General features: G+C 49.1%; 1 protein-coding gene across 5 annotated transcripts in view; it reads right to left on the reverse strand.

Annotated features, from left to right (window-relative positions):
* Positions 1–2,011: 2,011 nt before the first annotated feature.
* AP2B1 (adaptor related protein complex 2 subunit beta 1) overlaps positions 2,012–24,597 on the reverse strand; it is a 64,976-nt gene continuing 42,390 nt past the window's right edge. For 3 of the 5 annotated variants that reach the window (XM_031556409.1, XM_010721757.1, XM_010721758.1), the window contains 8 exons: positions 22,799–22,840; positions 20,877–21,023; positions 19,943–20,088; positions 17,549–17,678; positions 10,070–10,154; positions 9,325–9,411; positions 5,307–5,461; positions 2,012–4,066 (listed from right to left, as the gene is read on the reverse strand). In XM_031556409.1, coding sequence (XP_031412269.1) covers positions 3,992–4,066; positions 5,307–5,461; positions 9,325–9,411; positions 10,070–10,154; positions 17,549–17,678; positions 19,943–20,088; positions 20,877–21,023; positions 22,799–22,840 — 867 coding nt within the window. In that variant the 3' untranslated portion in view covers positions 2,012–3,991. The remainder of the gene's footprint in view (positions 4,067–5,306; positions 5,462–9,324; positions 9,412–10,069; positions 10,155–17,548; positions 17,679–19,942; positions 20,089–20,876; positions 21,024–22,798; positions 22,841–24,597) is intronic. The other 2 variants (XM_031556410.1, XM_010721759.1) reach the window with 1 other exon arrangement.

Below are 24,597 nucleotides of genomic sequence, written 5' to 3' on the forward strand. Positions count from 1 at the left end.
GGCTGCGGGGGAAGCGGGGCTGGAAGGAGGGAGGGAGGGAGGGATGGAGGGAGGTAGAGCCTCCTCTGGGGATGGAGCGCGGGGAGCGATGCGAGGAATGCCCGAGAGATGAGGAGGCGGCAGCGCCCGGAGATACGCGGGGAGGGAGGGAGGCAGCGCAGGGAGACGATGCGGGGAATGCCCGGAGCGCGCTGCGGGGAGCCGGGAAGGACGCGGCTTCTCCCGGGGCTCTGGGAGGTGCTGATGGGAAAAGACCCACCCATGTGCCCCCGGTGCGGCAGCGGCTCAGCCCTCCCCGCTCCCGTGTCCCCATCCCACGCTGTAGGACCCCGGCTCGGCTCACCCCGCGGCTCCCGGGTGCACCGCATCCCCCCGGGGTCGGAGGTCGGACGTCTCCATCGCAGAGCTGTGGCTTTGGGACACCCCGCAACGAGCATTTATCGATGGCGAGGGAGAGGATGGCTGCATCTCCGGGGAGCGGGGTCGGAGCCGCACACCTCAAAGCAGAACCCGAACGTCTCTCCGCTCTCCACGGAGCGCTGGGACATCGCCGCGGGTCTGGCTGTCACCCCGCAGGTCGGCAGAGCTCAAACACCGACCGTGCAGTGGCCAAGACCCCCCCCCAGCCCCGCTGACACCTCTGGTTGGGACAGCGTCAGATGGGGTGAGCTGGGTATAAATGGAGGCACTCTGCCATCGCAGCCCCCCTCCTTCCCGGGGAGAAAACGGGATACCCACCACAGCCCTACAGCTGGGGGCACAGGGATGGCTTCTGTGCTGAGCCCAGCGCATTCCCCATTGCCCCCAAGCTTTTTGGGATTCGAGGTTTGTTTCCCTGATGCTCACAGCCGGGGAAACACTCAGTGCCCCTGCAGGCGCTGCCCACCTCCCACCCACCAGCCCCAGGCATCGCTTCCCGGCACCGCAAAGAGCGCTGCTGGGAAGGGGCCGGGATCGCGGCTGCGATGAACTCGCCCGCACAATCCAGGCTTCAGCTTCGGGGATATTTTTAGCAGCTCCCTCCGCGGCGCTCTTCGCTCGTGGTTTTATTTGTGAAATTTAATATACGGTGGCCTTTGGGGGATTTGGGAGGAGGGAAGTAGGGTTGGCCCTGCATCTATCCCCGGCCTGGCTGCAGGCATGGATGCAGACCCAAAATCAGCCATCAAAGGGCACAGTGGGGTTGGGCTCATCTTCAGCTGCAGAACCCACCCTATGGCCCTGCAGCAGCTCTGAGCCCGAAGCCACCCATGTCGCCGTGATCCCAGTGCCACAGGCCAACAGGAGCAGTGAACAAACCCAGTTTGCAAGGACAGCACGGGCCAGGGTTGGTGTGTCCCTGTTTACGGGGTACGAGCCTGCCTGCAAATCCAGAGCAAGGGAAAGACCGATTTCTTCTCAGGGAGCCCCCAGCAGAGCCATGGGGAGGGATGAACCCCTCCCTCTGCTGTAGGATGCAATGGGGATGAAGCAGCTCTGGACATCTCACAGCCACTTTGGGTCCTGTTGGACAAATGGGAACTGCTGACCCAGAGCTGAGCAGAGGAGAAGCACAAGGCAGGACTCCTCCTGCTCCCTGAGGTCATTCCCAATCCTTCTAACCTGGCCAACCTGGGGGTGGCTGCCAGCACAGACAGTTGGCAACCCACTCTGCCCCAAGATAAAACCCTCTGCAAGATGCCAGCACAGGTTAAGAGCACTCCGATGCATCACTGATGCACGTGGGAAAAGCAGGTCAGGGCACACACAGCCCCTCGGAGAGGGTGAGATGGGGACATCCATCCTCCTCCCATCCTCCACTGGGCCACTGTCACGCAGACAGTGGAGGATCAGCCCTGGGGACGCTTGGTCCATACCTTGTGCAAGCCCCAGGAACAGCCTCAGAGATCTCTGCTGTAGAAAAGAAGTGGCTGGTACAGGAAAGGGGCTCCCAGGGAGCACCTACAGCCCGATCCCACCAAACCCAGCAGCCCCCATCCCCACACCCACAGAGCCACAGCACAGCCACGGCCTTGTGGAAATGAGTTTATTGACACGGACGCCAGGTAAAGCCCGAAGAGCAACACAGCTACATGGTGAGCAAAGCAACCGAGCGGCACAGCAGGAGAGGAAGGCTCAGAAACACAGGGACACCCACGTGCCCGAAACGCTGGGAAGAAATGTGGTACAGGAAGGGGTGCTGAGCATCCCCTCCCCACGTCGAAGCTCCTCCAGCTGCGTGGTGTAAGGCTGAGCTCATTCCTCACCCTCTGCTGTCTTCTCCCTGCTCCAGCACTCAGTGCTGCCGGTGCTTCGTTAATTGCTCCGATAATGATTTCTGCCGTGGCCCTGCAGGGCTTGGAGCAATCACCTCCCAGCACACACAGGCACTGTGTTATTCCAGCTCTGCCCCACTTTTTCCCCAACCAGAATGCAGGGACAGAGCCTTCCAGGCCCTGCCAGGTGCTCCTCTTCTCTGCACTGAGGTTCAGGGTGGGGGGAGATAAATGGAGCTTTTTGACCTCTTCCCAGCATCAGCCTCTTGGTTGCAGGCGATGCCCGAGCCCTGATGAACCATCTTCACCATAAAACATTTACTGACCTTGAACGTGGCATCTAAATGACAACATGGGGGCTGCTATGCGTCAGAGCTTTGCTTGCTGGGGAGGAGATGGCATCAAAGCATGCTGGGGAGGGCAGATCTGCCCTGGTTAGAGGCTTTGTTGAATGAAGCAGGGCAAGCGATGGATGGAGCAAGGCATGCACAAGGCTTTGTGTTCACTGCTGGGACTGCAGCACTCACTGGTTGCAACATAGTGAGTGCACAGCTGTGAATGGGAAAGGGAAGGGCTCCCAGCCCAAAGGGTGGGTGGGAGAAGAGGGGCCAGGGGCTGCAGGTAGGGACACAGAGACCCTCAGTGCCACGTGCCTTGGGGGCTGCTAACAGAAGGAATGCTTTTGAGGTGTGCTCAGCTCAGCAAGTGCAAGCACTGCCAAACCCAAATTGGTCTGTTGTGCCACCATGGGAATGGGGAGAACCACTTGGACCCACTGCAAGCCTCACGATCCTGCCAGGGCCCAAGGACATCAGATGCCTGCAGCCCTGCTGGGATGCACAGCACTGGGTGCAGGGGCACAGCTCAAGGGCTGGGCGAAAGGCAGAGAGCAAGAGGAGGAGCTGCAGATGGTGAGGACACAGAGAACACAGCCCGTGCTTTTGCTCTAGTACTGAGCTCGTTCTCATTTTGTCCTCCACTGTCCCATTATCCATCTGTCCACAGCCCCTCCCCACACACGAGGAGTCTCCTTCCTTAATCAGCAGCTCACAGGGCAGGGAGATGATGGATGGAGTTAAACACCACAGGGAGCAGAGCTGAGGCCACCAGCACAACCCAGTAAAAACCCCTCACTGCATTTAGGGCCCCTCCGCCCCACAGGTGCAGCACATGGCTCTGTTCCTCAGTCAGCCCACAGCCATCCCTGTAGGGTGCCCACCACTTCCACGGAATCACTTTCCATTTAAAGCCAATTACAGATAAGAAAAAAAAAAATGTATAAAAATATAAAATAAAGTGCAGTGTATGTTTTCGACCATTTTGCCTTGTTTTAATAAGCTGTGGGTTTGGGGTTTTTTTTTTTCTTTTCCAGTGAGCAGTATTTTACAAAATCAGAACTACACCTAAAGCCATTTAGAAAACACTGACATTGGCACAAAATGGAGAAGCCCATGAGAACGGACAAGAGAGGGGCAAAGGGGATGGGGGGGGAGGGGAGTTGAAGCAGTGGTTACAAACTCCATGGACGCTAAAAATATCAAAGGGGTTTGTTCCCTATCATCATTAGCATGTGGATACTAATTGCTACCTTGTTTAATCAGTGCCTTGGACTGAAATCCTACACATGAATACAGCTGCTTCCAGTTTAAGGGTGCTTTTCCCCACACCAGCAGTGGAGGAGGACCCAGGGACCGTTTCTCTGTCCTCCTGCAGGGTGAGGCACAGGCAGAGCTCCATCAGTTCTTCAGGATGGCATCGTAGGCCTGGTAGATGTACTGGGACACCTCGGGAGCACGGCATTTCAGAGAAAGCTGAGGGCAGGAGGAGAGCAGAGGTTAGTGGTGGTGGTGCAGGGATGGCACCTCCTGACCTACAGCACAGGGTGGACAAAGTTTCTGCTGCTTTATGCAGCAGGGGAGACTTATCAGGAAACATTTCTTCTCCAAAAGAGTGGTGATGCAGTGGCACAGCTGCCCAGGGATGGGGGGAGTGGGGAGGGGTCACCATCCCTGGAGGTGTTCCAGAACCATGGAGATGTGGCACTGAGAGATGTGGTCAGTGGGCACGGTGGGGTGGAGTGGGGTTAGATGTGGGGGTCTAAGAGGTCTTCTCCAACCTTAATCATTCTATTCAGATCCAGCATAGTTCTGGATTTTGCTTCAATCACCACTAAAACCAAACTGCTTTCTCAGAGCTTGTCACAAGCAGGAGGAAGCACACGAAAGCAAACGCCCACGTGGGGTTCCCAAATTCCTTACCAAACACAGACAGCACTGTAGGCATGAGCAAAGGGGACACGCTGGTCTGAACTCTGTAACAGTGATTTGTTGCCACACTGTAAATCACAGCCCTATGCCTGAGGGCATGTCTGCATGCTCAGTCCTTACAGACTGAAACTTGGACACTGCCCATCTCTGAAGCAAGGACTGGGCCAAGATCAGCAGAATGGCATCAATCCTCTCGCTGAAGCACGTCCCATCACTTGCTTTCACCCTACAGCTGCCCAGCCCAGAACACCTTCCAACAGGAGAGACACATTCTAACAACGGGAAGCTGAGAATGGGAGCAGTCAAAGGGAACGGCCTCAGGGTACATGACACAGGGCAGCCAGCAATTTCATTGTGGTGATAGGTTGATGGTTGGACTAGATATCAGTGGTCTTTTCCAGCCTTAATGATTCTATGATTCCCAACAGCCACAGGCTGATGCCAGCAGGAGCCTGGAGCCTCTGATGCCCAGACAGCCAGCACTGCTGTGGAGCCAGCCAGGCATCAATTGCTGCTTGTTTGCTGGGGGGGGAAAAAGGGTGTCCTGGCAATACTTTCTTGCTAATGTCTCTTGGCTTTATCTCTGGGTAACCTTGGCAAATAAACAGTCATTGCTGAGTGGGCATTATCCCAGCTCACTGGTAACAGAGCAGCACAATTCTGTTGTATCTCACTTTCTGCAGTTCAGTGGGAATTCTGCTCCCCTACACAAATGAACGGGATCTGCCTCAATACCAGCTGAGCTGGGAGGATCCCAGCATGTGCCACATCCCTGTGGTCTCACCGTGTAATTGGGATTGCCTGGCTGGATGCGAAGCTCAGCCAGGATCCAGATGCCATTGGTGAGCTTGAGGGACTGGTAGAGCATGTCCTGACCCTCCACGTTCCTCTTGGCAATGGTGTAGACGTTGTTGTTCTGCAGTTTGCTGGAGACAGTGTCTGCAGAGAAAAAAGAAAGAAAAATGCATGTTAGCTCAAGATATGTCTGTGGAGACAGCAGAGCCTGGAGCAGCTTCTTCAGTACAGGGCTGTGACAGTTTTACCACACTGTATGGCCTTGGCAATGATGGGAGGTGTGAGATTTCACCTGCAGGACTGTATGGAGACAACTGTGATGCAAATTACTTCCACGGGACCTTCTGGAGAAGCAAGAGCAGAAGAAAACATGCAGAACAGGAAGACCCAATGCAGCAGCTTCTGGCTGCCAAGGGGCTTCTTGGTGTAGGGCAGGGCGATGTCAGGAAGAGAAGCACGCTGTATGCTGGGGTGGAAGGCTCAGGGTGGTGTCCATACCCCAGGCTGCACCCCTGTGCCCACTGGCTGCAGAGTGGCTGCATGCAGGTCAGGGAGGGTTCCAGCATCCAGCTACTCAGACACATTCAGATTTAGGTTCTCTCTCTTCCCCAGTTACTATGGAAACTGGCAGATATAAGTACCTAATGAGATCCTTTGCTTAAAAGCCCTTATTTCTTCCACTGCCTTCTCCCACCCTCTGCTCCTGCTCTCTACAACAAACTCACCCTGAGCAGGCACAGGGGCAGTGTGGAGCTGCCCTCACTGACCTCAGATATGCCCCAAAGAGTGCCTGAAATCCTACAGACGTCATCCCATTTCAGCCAGCCACCCAGAGCAACGATGTGCTCACCCAGCACCTCCTGCCCCCTCCTCCAGCCCTGATCTGGGGGGAGCTGGGAGCCATTCCTTTCACCTCCAGGTCGCAGATCCCCATCCCTCCTGTGCTGGGCGAGCATGAGAATTTGGGATTTTGGAGATCAAGCAAGTTGCTAAGCAACAGTGCCAGGCTGTGCTGGCTGCAGGCAGGGCCGCTAATGCCATCCGACAGCACAGCCCTTACAGGCAGGGAGCTGCTGGGAGCAGAGCTGCTGAGTTCCCAACATGAGCACAGCACTCAGCAGAGCCCTGACCAGTGCCTGGCATGGGCAGGAACCACACACACACCTCCCTGCTCCTGCAGTGCCCACTGACTGCAAACCAGCACCCCGTGATGCAGGATGGCATCCAGAGGAGAGCACGTAGCTCAGGATCACCATTCATTTCCACTGCATGCCACAAGCACAGGCTCCTTAATAAATGAAGACCGGGCTGCTGGGATTGTGCATACAGAAATAAACATCAGGCAAACCTGCATGTGATTGTGTCCCTGTTTGTTCCAACAAGAAAATGCAATTTCTCTCAGTTCCAGCATTAGTACATTACTTGGGGAAAGCTGAGATGACCGCTGCATACCAATAAAGCCACGTTCAGCTCCAAACACTGAAGATTTCATTTCACACCAAAGTTACCAGAACTGCTGAACAGCACAGCAACTAATTATCCCTGTTTAATGGCATTCTATCTCCACGTGCAAGTCAGCCTCTGCTCCTTCACTCGGTGCTTGAGTAAGCAAATTTAAAAAAAAGAAAATCATCCAGCTAATCTGATGGGCACAGCCCAGCTTAATGTAGCAGTCCTTTACCATTCCATCCAGCTCAGCATGTCAAAAAGCAGCACAAAGGCAACAAATGGAGCTTTGGTGCAGGGGAAGCCTCAGTGGGTCCAGCTGTGCCCAGAGCACCCAGATTGCTGGGTTTATTTCCAGCATGGCTGAGACAAACACCGCTAAATCAGGCACAGTGCATGCAGGATGTGGGAGTGATCAGTAGTGAGAATGGGGTGGAAGGTTTTGCAGCCCCATGGCCCTCCCCATACACTCTGGTGGCAGGCTCCACAGGCACTGTGGAGCTTTTAGTGCTGGGTACCTGGCATTTTGTTTAAAACAAAACAATTAGGTTAGCACTCCATTCTAAGAGCTGATAACACAGCACTGTAACCATGACCTTCTGTTTTCATTGCAAGCTGCATCTCAGAATATACTTTTCTTCACAGCACTATCATAACCTCTTCCTAAATAGGCAGACGTGTGAAGCACAGCTCTGATCAATTCAAGATGTGCAGCGCATCACAAGTACAGCCCAGCTCTGAGACACAGCTCCGAAGACACTCACTCCTGTGGCCGTACGGCCCCAAAGACAGCCCCAGGGCTGTGCTGGCTCTCACTGCTAGGAACCACTATGGTTGGAAAAGATCTCTAGGATTCCCAAGTCCAACTCCAACCCACTGCCACTGTGCCCACTGGTCACATCTCCATGGTTCTGAAACGCCAACAGGGATGGGGACCCCACCACCACCTCTCTGTGCAGCTGTGCCACTGCATCACCACTCCTTCTGAGAAGAAAGTTTTTCCAATACCCAGCCTGACGCCGGGGATAGGAGCAGCAAGCTGTTCTCATTCAGGTGTCTGGCACCTCACTTTCGGTTCAGCTGGTGGCACTGGGGGCTGCCACCTGCAGCAGTCAAGGTTTTCCAGCTGCTCTGTGCCATGGCACAGGGTGAGCTGCCAAAGATGCAGCTTTTCCTGCTATCCCTGCTGCAAACCATCAAGGCTCCAGCCAGCCCTGCTTGGCTTGCACTGCAGACATAAGAGTCTTTTACCCACGATGGCCTCAGAGCAGACAAACACAGGAGCATCTCTGCTCGTATGCTGATCTCTATTTGAAGGAAGAAAAGAAGGAACCTGGGAAAAGCCTGCAGTTTGCACATGAGGGGCTGTAAGGTGCCTGCTGTGCAGTGACGGCCGGGCCTGGATGGCACAGTGTGCCTCCAAACCCTGGCAGCAACTCAGGTGACTGCCTGCGTTCTGCTTCAGCACCTCCCATGAGGAAGTCTTAGAACATGAGCCACTCTCCTCCACGAGGATCAAGCCTGCAAGGACTGCACACCTCAGTGTCAATGCCACAAGTTACCATCCCAGATTTGAGATGCAAGGAGCAGGGCACGGCCACAGCAGAGGCAGCACTGCAGTGCAGGAGAGGCCGTGCCAAGCACAGTGGAGCAGAGGGAGGGCTGGAGGAGGAGCAGAGGTTGTTCTCAGCTGAAACCCCCACAGTGAAATCAAGTCGGAAGGTTCAACAGCTGCTATTTTCTTCCCCTTTTGCGTGCTCAATCTTTCACATTCTGAAATAGTAATAATTATGAGCACAAAGAGATCCATGGTTTCTTTCTGCAATTGAAGCAAGAGGCTGCTCATTGTGTAATGGTAGATGAGAGAATAAAAAGGTTACGGGTTTAGCATCAATAGGGACACTTTCTCCTGTCAAACATAGCAGCTTTGGGTAAAACCACTTGGCTCCTGTCCAGAACCTCTTGACTGGGAGCAAAGCTGTTAAGCTAGCCACATTCCACCTGCTACACTCCATCCTTCAGAAGTAGTAAGGTCAGACCTACGAGGTCTGCCTCTGCAGACTAGCTCCAGCAGACCAGCTCTTCTCTCACATGGCCTGCCCTCCAGAGATATCCAACCATTTCTACAGCAGTGCGTAAGGTCACTCTTTCACAACAGAAAGTAGAAAGATGCTGAAAGGTGAAGAGACCAACCCAGGATTAAAGGCAGGGCTGTATGGCATTGCCTGATACACACAGCAGCAGGATGAGATTAAGTGCAGCTCCCAAAACAGTGCTTGGCTCCATTTATAGGAGCAACTTTACAGAGAAGCAAAGCTGTAAAAGAGAAAACAAGAACACAAGATGCAGAATGAAAGGAAGAAGCAGAGAGGTGAAATTGAAAACCGTAGATTTCAGATGTATTTTTATGGACCCAGCTAAGCTTTTTGACCAGGATCCAGGGTTTACAGGCTGTTGTGTTCTTAAGTGCTACTCACACACACTGCTCTTTGTAAAGTGATGTCCACTGATCACCAAAGGTGCTGCTCAATGTTCTCAGCATGCCACAATAACCTACTCACCAGCATTCAGGTGGCAGTCTTTAATCTGGAACTGCAGCTCATTTTCATTTGGAATGTCTTTCCAAGTTGCGAGGAAGACCTGGCGCTCTGCAAACAAGACAATCAGCACATGCAGAATGGTAGCATTAATTAGAACACCACAGAACGATGCAAGGTAGAGACACAGGAGACCTCTGGATCACATCTGGCCCTAGTGTGGTCAGATCCAGATTTGTTTCTATAACCCCAGTCTCACTGTAAAAGCAGCACAATGTTGGTGGTTTTTGGATGTCCCCAAACCAAAGACAGCCTTACAAACCAAGAGCAGGTGGGATTTGACAAGGAGACTCACAAATTTAAGAATTATGTTACAGTGCAAGTTAAGATGCTCTTCACGAGCCAACCCAAACAATGTAATCAAGGGAACAGGAATGTAAGAGTTAAAATTGAGGCAATTCCCACACTCATTTGAGTGAACCAAACCCCAAAGAATCAAAACAACAACAAAAAAACACCAGAAATCACTTTCAAAGCAAACAGACCCACTCCTCATCTGACAGAGGCTCAGAGCAGAGGATGTGGGACGCAGCTACTGAGCTGCAGGGCTACGGGGACAAGTCATCCAACCATCAATCAGGCTGCTGGGATGCGCTGGCACAAAGATCACGGGCAGGCACACGTGGATCTCAGCCATGGCACAGCTGTGCCCAGCTGGATGCTGTAGGGCTCAGGAAGGTTGAGCATGGCCCCAAAAGCACTCACTCACCCATTTTGCCATCCTCCACAAAAAGCACGTTGAGAGGAATTAGGCAGCTGAAGTAAAAGACATCAATGTTGTTTTTCACAGCTACCTGTTGTAGAAGAAAACGGTGGTTAAAGCATCAGTATTTGTCTGGAAGTCCAAAGGGGTCCCATGGCTCTGCAAGGTCCATCGCCTGCTCACGCTCTCACTGCTCTCCTAGCAAATGTCAGCTCTGAGCATGAGACTGCCTGGAGAGATGCTGCTGTGCTGCTGGGGAATTTCAGACAAAGATCATTCCCAGCCCTCCGTGCCCTCTCCATTTTCACTAAAAGCTGCTCAATCTTCTGCAGGCATTTCACCACAGTGCTTCAGAGCCAACTGCACTGACAGCTCCCAGACAGCAACTCTGCTCTTTTCTACTCTTGCTCAGCCACCCCCTCCCCTCACTTCTTCCATCCTCAGTATAAGTTTGTCTACGGTGGCCACAGACAGCTATTATTGTGTCTGCCATGTTGTATGTGAGCTTCTCCATCACTCCTCTTTTTCCATCTCATCTTTACAATTCCCCATCTCCAAAACCCGTGTGTATCCCCCTAAGCTTTAATCCCAACTCTCAGCCATGTCAGTGCTTGCAGGCTCCTTGCTTAATCATGTTTTAGGAAGCCTGAAGCTGCTCTACTCTGAAATTCCTTGTAGCATCTCCCACGATGCACACAGAATGTGCTGCATTTATTCCTGGAAGAAAATTCTGACATTGGAGCAATCAGGGCAGGTGGGAAAAAAAAAAAAAAAAGGATAATTTGACAAAAGACTTAACTCTCATGTCATTAAACACTACCAGTCAGGGAGATGCACCACACTGCCTCTTATCACACAAGGTTGCCACATCATTGATGAATCTCTGCCAACTGAGAGCAACCTCACTTCCAGTTCTCTCCAGGCAGGCTGAGAGCTGACAGAATAGCAGGAGCAAATGGGAGGTCAGAGAAAGTGCCCTGTCATAATATAGCATGGAAAATGTAGCTCTGGGCCCGATTTCTATGCCTCTCATGCAATCCTCACATCATCCTGCACTGCAATAGCTTGTCACAGCAGTACAGCTCAGCAGATGGAGACCTGGAATTGAGGTTGTGTGGTGAGCACTGACTTCCAAGAGCTTCCTTTGAAAAAGAAGTTTCTCCAGCTTTTCACCCGGCTGAAACACAAACCCAACCACACTGACTGCCGAGCCAAAGAAATAAATTTGCTGCTATACAGACTTATGCTAAGACAAACTCCAGTCACATTAAATAATTACAGACATCAGTGTTCCGCTGGGAAGATCTATTGTCTGTAGTAGTAGGTTGAGAAAGACACTCTTAAATATCTGCAAGAATAGCTGTAGGTAGATGAGGAGGGGAATAAAACAGAATTCCAAAGCAAGTCAGCTATCAGACATAGGACAGGTGGTCAGAGATGAGCATTCCCAATGGAATCACCCAGCAGTTGGGGTCCCAGCAGTGCAAAGAGAAACAGGAAGGTGAACGCAAGTCCATGGGAGTTTATACTTTCAGCCATCATTAAAGGCAGCAGCTTATATTTAATTCCCACAGTGCACGCTGGCTTATATGGGATTAGTTTAAAGCCCACTAAAATTATGGTGCAATCTCAAATAAAAATATATTTTTATCCTCTGTAAGATGCAGCTGTCACGTGCCCTGGCTGTTGGTGTCATACGTAGGATTTTGAGCATCTAATGCTGGTGATGGAGGCACTGAGAGCAGGAAGGAGTGAGGAGGATTAGCGGACGGACCTCAGGGATTCACCTCTGCAAAATGGAATTAGGAATACTGGGTGAGCAGCCAAAAATGCACCTCACTGTGGGAAGGAGTCTGGGGAAGGACCACGTGGACATTCGAGATGCTGAGCTTGGGCAGAGCAGCCCCGGAGATAAGCCAGGAGAGGGAAAATTCAGGCTAATGTCTGGGAAAAACTGATAGTGAGAATGATGAAGCAGCACTAAATCCTCCTGAGGAAGACAAAAGCTTCAGTACTCGGAGTATTTAAAATTAGCCTCGACACAGCTCTATGAGGCAGTGCTGTGAAACAACAAGGCATAGCAGGGTCTGCACTGCGTGACCCAAGATCTTCCCAACTCTGATTTCATGATTAATTGCCTCGTCTTAAAACAACAGAGACTACTTTGCCTTTGCAGCTAATTGTTGTTGCCATACAACAGCAGTTTCTTACAAGAAGGGCTGGAAAGCAGCGCCTTCTCTCCAGTCACAGTTCTGGAGGCACGCACCAAATTAATATGCTAACCCTGTCCCTGCAGCTCCAAAAATGCTATAAAAAGGTATCTGCTGACCTGCTTCTCAACTCTGCAGAAACACACTGAGTAAGCTGCTTTGCTATACTCCAGAGAACTGCACAATTAAGACACTGCGAAGTGTAATTTTTCCCAGCAAAGCACAGCAAGCCTCACTTCAGCCTTCCCCCAAACTGCTCTGTTGGGCTCGGCAATGACATCACACGTCACACTGCAAGCATCTGTAATGATGCAGAAATCAGCTGTTGCGTGTCATTTTTGCAAGCAGGATGGAAAACAATACAGTGTCCCCAGACATAGCACTGGGACAGATGGGGAGCATTTCCAGCCTAGCTGCCATCACACAACACAGTACACTTTGCTCCTTTGGTGGGAGCCCGAGACAATCACTGACATTTGAAGTGATACCAGCAGCTGAGACGTCTCTGCAGGTTTTTCATGCTTGAAAGCAACCTCCACTTGCGTTCAATACATTCTCCAGTCCAGACTAACTCTGCCTGGGGCTCCGCAGCTTTAACCTGTCGGTCTGCGTACGAGCTACTAAATCTTTAACAAGACCTCCAGCCTCAGACATTTGAGAGTTTAAACAGAAGCATTTTAAATCAAAACAGCTTTCCGTCTGCCATCTTTTTTGAAAGGAGAAATAAATAAATAAATAAATAAATAAATGACCAGCCTGTGAATTGAGTCAAGCAGACCGCAAAGCTTCAGAGGGATAAAAGTCAAGAAAGGTGACAGATTTTCATGCGATGCTTCGTTGCTGAAAGTGTCTGACCCACTGAAGATGGGTAGCGGGCTCCCAATTACTTATGTCCTGTTTGAGACCATCTAATTGGAGAAGTATCCTCCAGAACACACTGCTCACCTCGCAGCATGAGCACCCTGCTGACGTCCTTTCCTGCAGCACAACCCTCTGATAGCCAACATATGGCAGCGAGGGGAAGAGCCACCTCCTAAGAACAATGCTACATCACTGCTTCAGTAGCGTAGGTTGCTGATGCTTTAAATTCCAGACTTGAGCGTAAGAACCAACTTTCAACGTCAAGTCTGAAAGTAACACAGATGCTTTCCATCAGCAGCAAGTACACAACATACCCACTTGGAATCCCATTAGCAGCTACACTAAATTAAGGACTGCCTTCCAATTTGGTTTTGCTTTAGAGCCTGGTAACAGCCAAACTGTTAAGGCGAGAACTCTCCTCTGCAGAGTCTTCTACCTCTGCCAGCACAAGGTCATGGCATGTTCTCTGACAGCCTGCTGCTCCGGCTGTCAGATGCCTTCAGGGAGTGCGAGCTGTTTCCCTTCATTGTGTTTGACAGGTCAGCTGCTCGGGATCTAGAGGAGCTTGGCAGCAGGCTGGATGCTCTACCTACAGCTAGGCTAGAAGCTGGCTGCAGACATCGAGCTGCAGTGGGAGTGTTACTGCAGAACCCTTTTGGAGGCTCTCTTCCACGCTGGACTCTTATTAGTTAAGGCCATTCAGAAAAAGAGTAAATAAATCCAGGCAACAAGCCCAAAAAACCACCTTCCACTTCCAACTACACAAGGCCATATGTGGTGGTTGAGGCAGTGGGCTTGACACAGATCTCCCAGCAGATACATAATTTATAAGCGGGCTCCAAATCAATAACATCCACTGCCTGGACTCGCACCAATTCTAAGAGGAGAGGTGAAACTGTGAAATCTGTTTCCAAGTGCTGCATTTGTGACCCAGGATGCATTACCACTTCTCATGAATGAGCTCGAACAGCTCTACAACGCAAGCGAGGAGCAGTGATGAGTTAGAGCAGAACTGTACATGGAAGGGCTTAAGTGTGATCTGGTGCATTAACCTGCCTGATCTCTTCTCAACGAGGAAGCTGCACTTTCATCTGCCTGTAATAATGCTTTGCCAAAATCATTGGAGCTAAAAAATATTCCGCACCTCACACTGCTCAGGAGAAGTCTGCATTTCCAAGTATTGCTTTCCAGGAAGAAATGCAGCTGGCAGATCCCTCCCTTTCCATGCTCGTCAGTCCAGTCCAAGTCACTTTATGGGCACTTCAGAAAACCAAAGCCATACTTCTTTCAGTTGTGTGCTCAGCAGCTGCAACGAACAGCCCGGACAGCTGACAGCAGGTGATGTAGGGGAAAGCAATGCACTGACTGGCAATTCTGAATGCTCACCCAAAGAGAAAGGCAGTGCTCCAGGCTCAGACTCTCAATTCATGCAGCTTGTTTTTGATTGCTCTGACTCCTGCAAACAGTTACCACCTCACAGAAGAAACAATCAGGTTTGGAACACGACAGGTCAAGCTGAGTCCCTGAAACTCAGCGGGCTGGCTCCATTTCACCCATTTCCAGGCTTAGGGGAGCAATTTTTGTGTACACAAATGATCAGATCGAGCATTCTGATGATTTCACAGCATTTCACAGCCCCTAAATGGCCATTTATTAGGAACTGCAATAACAGGAAGGCTCTCATTTCCCTATTTCAAATTTTACTTCAAGAAGTGTCTGAAAAGAATAAAGGCTTCTCACTATGAAAAATCCCACTTCAGAACCCACTGTCCTCTTTGAGAGCTCAGGTTCACATAGCAAGTCTGTATGTCCACCAGCAGCCCAGCTGGCAAAGGAGCCATGGCAATCAAGCATGGTGAGGCTCAATCAACTCTTACACACCTCTTGTGTGACTGCTGTGTTTAGTCCACCTTGGGCTTTATCCATTGAATAATTCACTGCTTGACTGTTGAATCTAAAGCTTCAACTCAACAGGTCAAGAAAATTATTATCACTCAGTCAGGATAGGAGGGAGCGCAGCGCTATTCATTATCACAGTGTTGGAAGACAACCAGCAAACAGTTGGGAATCATCATATTTTACTTAAGTAAGCCTCTGAAAATATTAGCCTTCTTGTAAAAAAAGGCATTTTGTTAACTTGTCAAATATTTCAGCTTCTTTCTTTGATTACAAGTGCTAAGATTAAACCAGCTGTATTGGCTGAAGGATTAGAAATGGTAATAGAAATAACCTTAACAAGACTCAAATTCATTCCTTCTGAAATAGCTGCCTCAGGAATGCACAGCTAGCCTTTGAAGTTCCTAATTAACATAACAAAAAGCTGAAAGCTATCAGTTTGGTTACCTCAGGAGTTATTTGTTTTGGTACTAAAACAAAAAGAGCCCCACCACAACAGGAGATGAAGGTAAGGTCCTCAGGTTCAAACCAGCTCTGAATTCTACAGCTCAAGGAAAAAAAAAACCTGCATTAAGCAAAATCAGCTTGATGAGTGGTTTTGGTTCTTCAATGAATACAGGACTGGAGAATACAAACGTCCCTATGTTGTGCTATAAATTGTTCCCTAAGTAGGTCACCGAAACGATTTCAGACTGTTTCAAGACAGATAATTTCTATATGAACTCAGAGAACAAAACCAGAGCCTTGGCTGTCAGGGCAATGACAGATCTCCATCAAACCCACTGTCAGGAAAGTAAGGGGAGTGCTCTTTTTAACTTGGCATCTGCTATCATGATTCAACTCCTTGCAGAGAAATATACTATTACTCCATATGGCAGCTTCCCCAATTGTAAAAGGGCAGCCAACTTCTGTGGCAATGAGAGAACTAGCAAATTAGTATCTAAGTCTGGCACTGATGAAGCTCTGCTGTCCCAATATAAGGCAGTCGGAGGTTTCCTTGCATGTCTTCTCTTTGCTTTGTTCTAGCAGAAGAGAATATAAGAAACAGCATTCTGATTCCTTTAGAGATTTAATAACCCAAATACTTCACTTCCTTCCTGATCAAAGTAGCAGCAACTTGAGAATGCCTCACTGAGAGCATCTCCAGTGCTATGGAGGCAGATCAGGACCATCCTAGAGCTCCAAGCTGCCTTCGGAGCAAGCGGCGGCTTCACACCATCCAACCCAAACGCAGAGGTACAACCTGTGACCTAGATGCAAAGGGAGCCCGGCTCTTCCACAGGGCAGAAGAGCCCTCTGTGTAAGGCAAGCACACGCAAGTCACCTACTGTCCACATGCTCCCCCAACCGCATGACTGAGCTCAGAGCCCAAGTGTAGGACTGCTCGTTTGAGTGCCAGAGAAGCTATTTCAAGCTGTTTGCCCAAAGACTCATCAATAAGTCATAAGCCCCAGAAAGGAATTCAAGGGAAAGGAAAAAACAGTTGCTCAGGCAGAATAAATAGTAACTTTCATTGCATTCTCTTAATCTAAAAAGAGAATAAGCTGCTTTAAAATACTCCCCGCTATGGATTGCTACGTTACAGGAACCCAACCCAGTTCCCACCTCGTGTAGACACGACATAAGCAAAACATGCTACAATGCAATTAACTGCACCCTTGGGATACAAGGAAAATTCATCTTGGAGGAGCCAGCTCCACAAACAGGGACAGTGGTCATGGAGTCTGACTCCCAGGTGCCTGCATGCGATAGGAATGGGGAACAGCCTCCTTCCAGGAGAGGACCACATCTGCTCAATGAGTGCTTCAGCTACAGCAGCCTGGGAAGGACCATTGAGGCATGCCAGAACTGATGCAGACAACCTCAGGTCCAGACCAGGGGGGAATAATTCCTAAAGGCAGCCAAATTGATGTAAAAAAGAGTCTCCTATGGAACACTATCTTCAGTGCACACAGAACAGCCTCATTAATGAAATACCCACTGCTTGCGCTACTTCTGGGCACATCTAGTTTGCCTTAACTTCATCTATCTGGGGTCAAGGATGTGCCAAGGCCTTTGTAGGTCAGCCTGGTAGTTAAGAGCACTAAAGAAACACTAATTTACTAATTACTCAGCAGTTGTCATGCTGCCCGCAATTCCTTTTGTTGCCTCAGTTCCTACTGATAGTGCTCTTTGCCTGCAGCACCACAGCACAGGCTTTCTCTGTTCAGACCAGCTCCAGTTTCTATGCCCAACCAAGCTTTGCAATCTGTTTACACAAGTGCCTTGCTGGAGCAGAACAAGGTGCAAGCAGTGGCTCTGAGGCATCTAAAAAGGCGAGTCGCAAAATCCCAGAAGTCTCTTTCAGAGAAAGGAATAGGAAAAACGATTTGGCCAGGCTCATGGCCAACATTCACACAACCTTCTGGCTCTACCTGGTTGCCCTATATGTGTGGAGCTTGGTTACCACATTGTGTTGAGCCAAAGGATCAGGGCTGAGCAGCTGCAGATCCACCCCTGCCCAGGAGACAATGCTTACCTGGAGGTTGTTCAGAGGCTCCATTTTCATGACTGGTCCCAGGGTGTTGAGGGGCAGAGAGACATCAATGCTTTGGTTTGGCATCAGAGGGGTGTGAATGGCCAACGGAGTGCTTGGGATGACCCCAAAGCTGGGCAAGAGAAAAACAGAGATGATGACAGCAGCACTGCACTGCTGGAGAGAGTCTATGAGAAAGATGCTGTCCCAACACCTATTCCCTTTTTGCCAAGCACAAACTGGCTCACTTCCTCCTGAGCTGCCCTTGCTGTTACTCCAGGAAAAGAAGCACAGCTGATAAGCACCATGGCAGATACTCAAAGCAGTGCAAGGCAAAGGAAAACCAATCTGGTGGTCTCCCTGACAGCATGCACCTGGCCCAGAGGATCCACATCTGGAAACAGTTCTACCACCTACATGGCATCAGTCTGGCTCAGGCCGCCAGGCTCTCTGTATGGCTGTTAACCATTGGAAGCTACAGAAGAAGGAACTGAAGCCAATACCAAACAAACAACACAACCAAGGAGGAACATGTGGTTTACAACAGAGCTCTGTAGAACAAATGAATCAATGCAGCCAGCTGTCTGGTCTCAAATGACAGCGTCTGGACTTAATCCCGGCTCTACTGCTTGGTTTGAGTTGAGGCTCCTTCAGCTGGGGACACACCACCATACAGCAAATCCTTACTTGCTTCTTCAGTCCAAGCTGCATTTAATTCCACAGGCACCTCAACTTAGAGCAGAAGAGGAAAAGTAGCTAGCATTTAACATAAGAATTCGTACAATCTGACAGCGCAGATTCTTTTCAAAGGCAAACAGAAGTGCAGACATACAGGGCGCTCGCTTCTCTTTCTGATACCAGCAGATGCACTGTTCTTGGTTTTCCTTAGTTTTCAGCTCTAAGAAGCTGATTAGAGAATGCTTTCAGTGAGGATCCAGCCATGACAATTGCCTTCTGCAGCCATTTCACCTTGGAAGATATAAGCCCTGTTGTTTTCCCTTATTCTTTGAGAAGAAAGAAAGCTGCATTTCCTACTAAGTGTCTGTGATATTACAGCACACTAGAGTCTAGCTGTTTGTTTCTATCCCCTATCTTTTATCCCAGAACTGCAGTGAATGCAATTAGTAGCAGCAGGAAAGGGAGAAATGCAATAGAAACTTCCCAATCACAAGCCTTAATGTTTACACCCAAAGAGACAGCTCACTGCAGTTCTTTCCAATGCACCAGGCAGAGTGGAAAGCAGTGACAGGAGAACAGCATTTGTAGAAGAGTAAACAGTAGTAGAAAACATACAGAGCACGTGTTGATAAGATGCAAAAGGAGAAACTGCTGTTTTACTGTACAGTATTTAAACTTCTTACATCCGTGAGAAACACCACGTAGGTGTGGCTAGAATATAGGGAAAAATCAAAAGCAAAATGCCTCTTTTTTTTTTTTTAAAGACCAACCTGCACAAAACATTTGCATATAGCAGTTTAGCAAAAACTCTTCAGAAAATATAGCAGTCCAGGGAGAACATTTACTGACTTACTTAGCATAATGTCTTTTATAAGTAAATACTATTCGTCCCAAGAAATCCTAAATTTGCAAGGCTAACGATGATATTAAAGAGATGGTTCCAGCAGTTCTTAGTTATAGAATACCCTTTTCCTGTGAAGGGCTCCTAAGGAACCAGCAAAGCATCTCAGTCACAAGATCCTCCTTGCAGTCTTGATGAGAACCATCCTGGCCCTTGATGCACTGCTCACAACCTAGAAGAAAGCAGCTGCACGCCCTGTGACCATGGGAAGACATGGGGAGGCACCACCATGTCACATCTTTTGGCTGGGATGCATTTCTGAGAACAATCTGTATGTTCTGAGCACTCAAGTGGCTGCTCCCAGCAAAAATCATTTCGCTGCCAATTACAGGGAAAACACGTGCCATAGGCTCTTACTTTGCAACTTCTCCACTGACAAATAGCTTTATTAATGAGAGCTGCAATTCCAGACAGTCTGAGGGGCAGCATAGCAATTAAGTCAGGAGGTAAAGGCATTAGGGATCAGTATTTGTGCAGCTCGGATGCTTGTCTGTTTATTCTCTCACTTTCCTCGGGGCACTTACTAGCTATAAAACCACTTACCTGCATAACAACACAAAAGGTGGCTTTAAACCTCTGGAGAGATTAAACAGGGCAGATGCTACTTCAAGCCAGGAGAACGATGGGAGTGTCTGCTACCTGTTTCCTTAATGGAGGCAGCAGTGCCAGCACAATTGAACACCACCATACCAGCGTGTATTTTCAGCTCTCACACTATGGCAGTGTAATGGAGAGTAGTAGCTCTCCAGGAGACAGACTCCTTTCATAAGAACACTTTTTTTTTTTAAGATAGCAGATAAAGCATATTGGTTTCTTACCTGTTCTTGTTGAACTGAATGGCAAAGTCAGTCATGTGCTGCAAAGCCTTATTGGTGAAGTTCATCTCCATGTAGATGTGTCCCTGCCTATGACTGAATGTGCCTGAGATCTCCAGTCCTTTAGCTTTCACTGCAGGCAACCAAACCTGAAACAAGAGATTTCAGAATATTTGAGCAGTTCAAAAAGAAATACTTCACTCTTCACTACTGGGGTCTTTTGTACTTGGTCCTATATGCTATATAACCTGCAAGCAGATAAGGACCAACAGCTTGGAGCACGCTTTGCAGTAGCCCAAGATTCTAGATCCCATAGGGTAATTTTAGTTTATTCAACCACTGGCTATTTAATGAGTGCAAATGTTTGTTTACTCCCTTTGAGGCATGAAAGGGCCAACCCCGAGCTCCCCGTGGCTGCTCTGCAGCCCGCCACCAGAACCACGCTCTGTAGCTAATGAACTCTCCAGACTAAGCATCTGCAATCTCTGTCTAATAGAGCATTTATCTGCATTACACTGTGGAGTGCTCATCCCGAGTATGTGATTTTTATCTGCAGTGTCATGTTCAATTCCTCCAAATAAATGAGTCTTCTAGGAAAATTGTAGCAAATGGTATCCTGCCCTCATTTTCCCGGGGAAGCTTGCTGGGAAGTAGGTCTCCAACAAAACTGGGATTCTCACAGTTTCTATGGGCCATTCTTTAGAGTAATATTGTCACAGGCAAAATGAAGGAATAAAAAAACTAGAGCTCTGTGACTAATGTCATCTTCAACAAACCACTGCTCTGCCCAGGAAAAACAAAGACATCCTTAATGGGACAAAATTGAACCCAAGGAGCTCTACTAGCACTACAGACCAACAAAGGGGACGTGAGCAGCCTCAGTCCCTACAGCCTAAGGGAGGGCAACATACTGAGGTTGTTCTCTTTCCTTACGTACAGACTTGGGAGCCACATATCCGCCGGGAGCCATGCCTATACCAGATGAGAGCTCAAAGAGATCGTTGAGTCCACTGCTCACCACAGCTGGTGTGGGTGAAGGGGCAAAAGTGGCTGGCACAGAAGAGGGAATGTAGGTCTGCCCCACCTGGATGGGTTAGAAAGAACAGCCAACAATTAACATCACATATGAAGAACACCACTTACTTAATAAAGCATGAACTCGGGCAATATCCTACATATTTTAAAGCCATTTGCAGCTTCCCCACTGTATTATCAATAGTGCTAAATAATGCATTTGAACTCCAAAGCTCTCAGCAACTAATCCCTACATTCAGCTGTCACCTCAACCATGCAATACCTTTCACATCATTTTTTATAGTTTCAGTTATCTACTCCCACCATAAAAAAAAAAACCTTTTTTCCTCATTGCTCCACCCTAAAAAGACTGAGTTTTACAGATCTATGCTACACAAGCCCAAGAAAAAGACAAGATGCTTCAAATCTTCCTCCAATTATAACATTCCTCAGGAATCTGCAAGATTTTGCATATCCAGAGATAGCAAGGGAGTCAAAACCATGTTACATACTCCCACCCAAAGCCAGAGCTCTGCTTTCTTAGCACTGTGGTTCAAAACATTCACTACATGAAGCAGAATCAGTGGTCTCTGCCCACCAGGGGACACCATGTCTACAAGAAGGGCAATCCTTTCCCCCAGGACTTAACAGGAGGTCCCAGTTCCCAGTGGGACAGTCACACTCGAGTCAAGTTTCCAAGTTCTCTTACTGAGAGGAAGAAGAATTAAGTGCTTGAGGATAGGATTCACCACAGTCATCAGCCCAGGAACAAGCAGAACGACCAAGGCATGCAGCAGGAAATACTCGTGATGGGTCTGAAATCTCACTTCTGCGCTGTGCCTGGGAACCTACCTGAGATGTGGCTTCTCAACCAACGCTTTGGACAGGGAGGAGGGATGGATTTACGGAGCTGGGTGGTGGGTTTGTGCTGGCTCAGGAAGGCAGAGACCTGGCTTTGTAGGGGTGATCTCTGCAGAGCAAATAGCTCCCACGTTCCAGAGCACAAACCATGCCACAGGCTGTCCTCTGCCCTCATGGTGAAGTTAGACAGGAACACAAGATTCACAGGGAAAGGAGAATGACTGCAGCCACAAGCAGTATCTCAAGGGTCTTCCTTCCAGAACTGAGCACATTTTTCCTCATTTTCTATGTAGTGCTAGGAGGAGGGACTGGAGCTTGCTCCAGGAGGTTTCATTTGACCACGGGTTGGAGGCACGCTCCCTCCTGCCTGCTGTGTTCTCTTGTCATTTTGCATCATTTTCCCATGCTTTCCTAGAAGAAGCTGGTATGTATTTGAAGATAAGAGTGCTTTGAAGCAGCCTGGAAGCGTCCTGGGCTCAAGGCACTAGGACAGAAAAGGAAGCCAGAGCACAGCACCGGCCACTTGTGGTAGGAAAGCTCAGAGCATACTGAGTCCTGATGTTCTGGGAAAAGTCATACGTGGCTTTTAGGAGGAGGAAAGCATGGAGCTGCTCAGGTCAGACAAGGCTGTGGTGTGCTGGGTTAGAGTTAGAGCTGTGTGAGCAGAGCAGTAAGCAGCCTCAGCCTTCCAGCTTTAAGGATAGGGTACTGCCACGTTAATGCTGGTGCTCAAGCTGAAAGCTCTGAGAAAGAAGAGCTAAGCAAAGTCAGCAGCTCTGGCCCCAGTGGCTCTCAGGAGAGCCCAGGTGGCAGCAACATCGGTTGGGACCTGTAGGTTTGGCTGCAGTTGTCCATTTGCAAACATCTTCGGGGCTTTAAGCATCTTCCTGCACACAGTGGGTAAGGGTGTAGTTAAAAACCCCCTGGGCTTTGAGCAGCCTTTTTTTTTTTTTAAACTGGGGAAAAAAATGGAATGGCACTTACTGCCGGACTTCCTCCAATGCCCCCGCCAAGGTCACTGCCAAGCTGAAAGAGAGAAGGAGAGAGAGGAGAGACAGACAGAGGTCATTAGAGCCAGTGTCAGAGGGCTGGAGCAGAGCTCCCACCCACACTGTTGCTGTGTACAGGACAGACAGAAATGCAATGCTGCGAAAGCACAGTGAACAGAGGGGCTTCAGGGCTGTTTTGCGAGCAGAGCTAGCTGGAAATCTACCTCCAGACACATATTGCAGCAAGAAGCATTTTCCTGGTTAACAAAACCAAAATTCATCCCCTCTCACGCCTGTCATCCACGCAAACTGCGCAGTTCTTCCCTTCTCATGCATCAATGCTTTCCCTTCAACCCACAGCTCTACAAAACCCAGTGGGGTAACTGTGAAATGGAATAAAAATAAAACTGACAGGAAGCTTGCTTCCTGAAAGCTGTGGTTTTCTAGACAAGAGCCACAAATGACAGAAAAAACACAACAGGTCTCAGGGACGGCTCTCTCCTCAATTGCTTTTTCTTTTTTGTTCCAATAGCTGGGACCAAAGAGAAAGGGCTGTAGCTGCTATTACAGAAGCCCAGCTCCACAGGCTTTGGTTTCCCTTTGAAGACTGCTGCCACTCCCTTGCAGAGGACAAAGCCAGCTTTGTGATCTAATGGGCCACTGGAATAGCACAGAGACCTTACTGTGCACTGGGATATTTTGGTAATGCTGTCTGCTAAGCTGCACAGACACATTTGGAGCCAACTGAAATAGCTACTTTACATCCTCCATAAACACCATATCCTCGCTGAAACCCTTCTTCCAGGCCAACCTGCAGCTGTCCTACCACCAACACACTTTAAAAAAACCACCTGGGCCACGTTCTCAGTGATGAACTCCATTTTTCACACATCCACACCACTGTCTGCACAGATCTGCAGCAGTTGTTCCCTACAGAGGCACCTCCAGACTTATCCAAGGATTCTGCATGAGACCATGGTATTTCTTGCCAAGTACAGTTTCTGTCACATCTGGACAGGGATCACATTCCAACACCATGCAAGAGGAGGAAGAGAGATGGGGGAAAGGGCTGGACTGGAAGCCAGAGCAGCATGACTTGCCCCATAGATAGCGTTGCTCTTCCATTTCATCAGGGTGTCCACGAGATTTGGGGTGGCTGCTTGTTTTAAAAGAGCATTTGACAAACTGGGCCATCAAAGGGCTCCAGTATGCTGTTCAAACATACTCTGATGGCATAAAATATAGGAGAAAAAAAAAAGTGAAACAACATAAAGCAGGAACTTCCAGGATCAATGTGCTTTGAGGCAAAAAGGCTCCAACCCTTTTCCTTATGCACTCAGTTTTGCTCTGGGCTCTGCAGACTGTTCTCTAGGATATCTCATAGCAATGCATTTTACACTGGTCAAGAGACACCACAAAGCTTTGTACTTACATCTCAGAGCACAGATAAAAAAGATAAAACACCCCGAGAACAGCAGCAAAGATTACCAGCACCAAAACACACATAAAAGCTGATGAATCCCTGTGCTGTTCTGGATTCCCTTTCCACCCCCTGACATCGCCCTCCTTCCCCTGCACCCCATAGGAGTTGCCTGAAGCACTTTTAGCTGCTGTGAGGTGTTAGAGGAGCACAAATCATGCACAATTTGTCTTTGATTCAGAAATCTTAATAGTTTCTTTCCTTCCCCTGCGAGTCTCAGCTTATCCCTACTTGAGGTCACAGCAGAAGTTTATCAGAGGTCCCTCATCTTCTATAACACTTCTCCATAGCCACCCTCTCGTGGTGCACAAGTC

This window comes from Meleagris gallopavo, chromosome 21, assembly GCF_000146605.3.
Source record: "Meleagris gallopavo isolate NT-WF06-2002-E0010 breed Aviagen turkey brand Nicholas breeding stock chromosome 21, Turkey_5.1, whole genome shotgun sequence".
Lineage (NCBI taxonomy): Eukaryota > Metazoa > Chordata > Aves > Galliformes > Phasianidae > Meleagris > Meleagris gallopavo.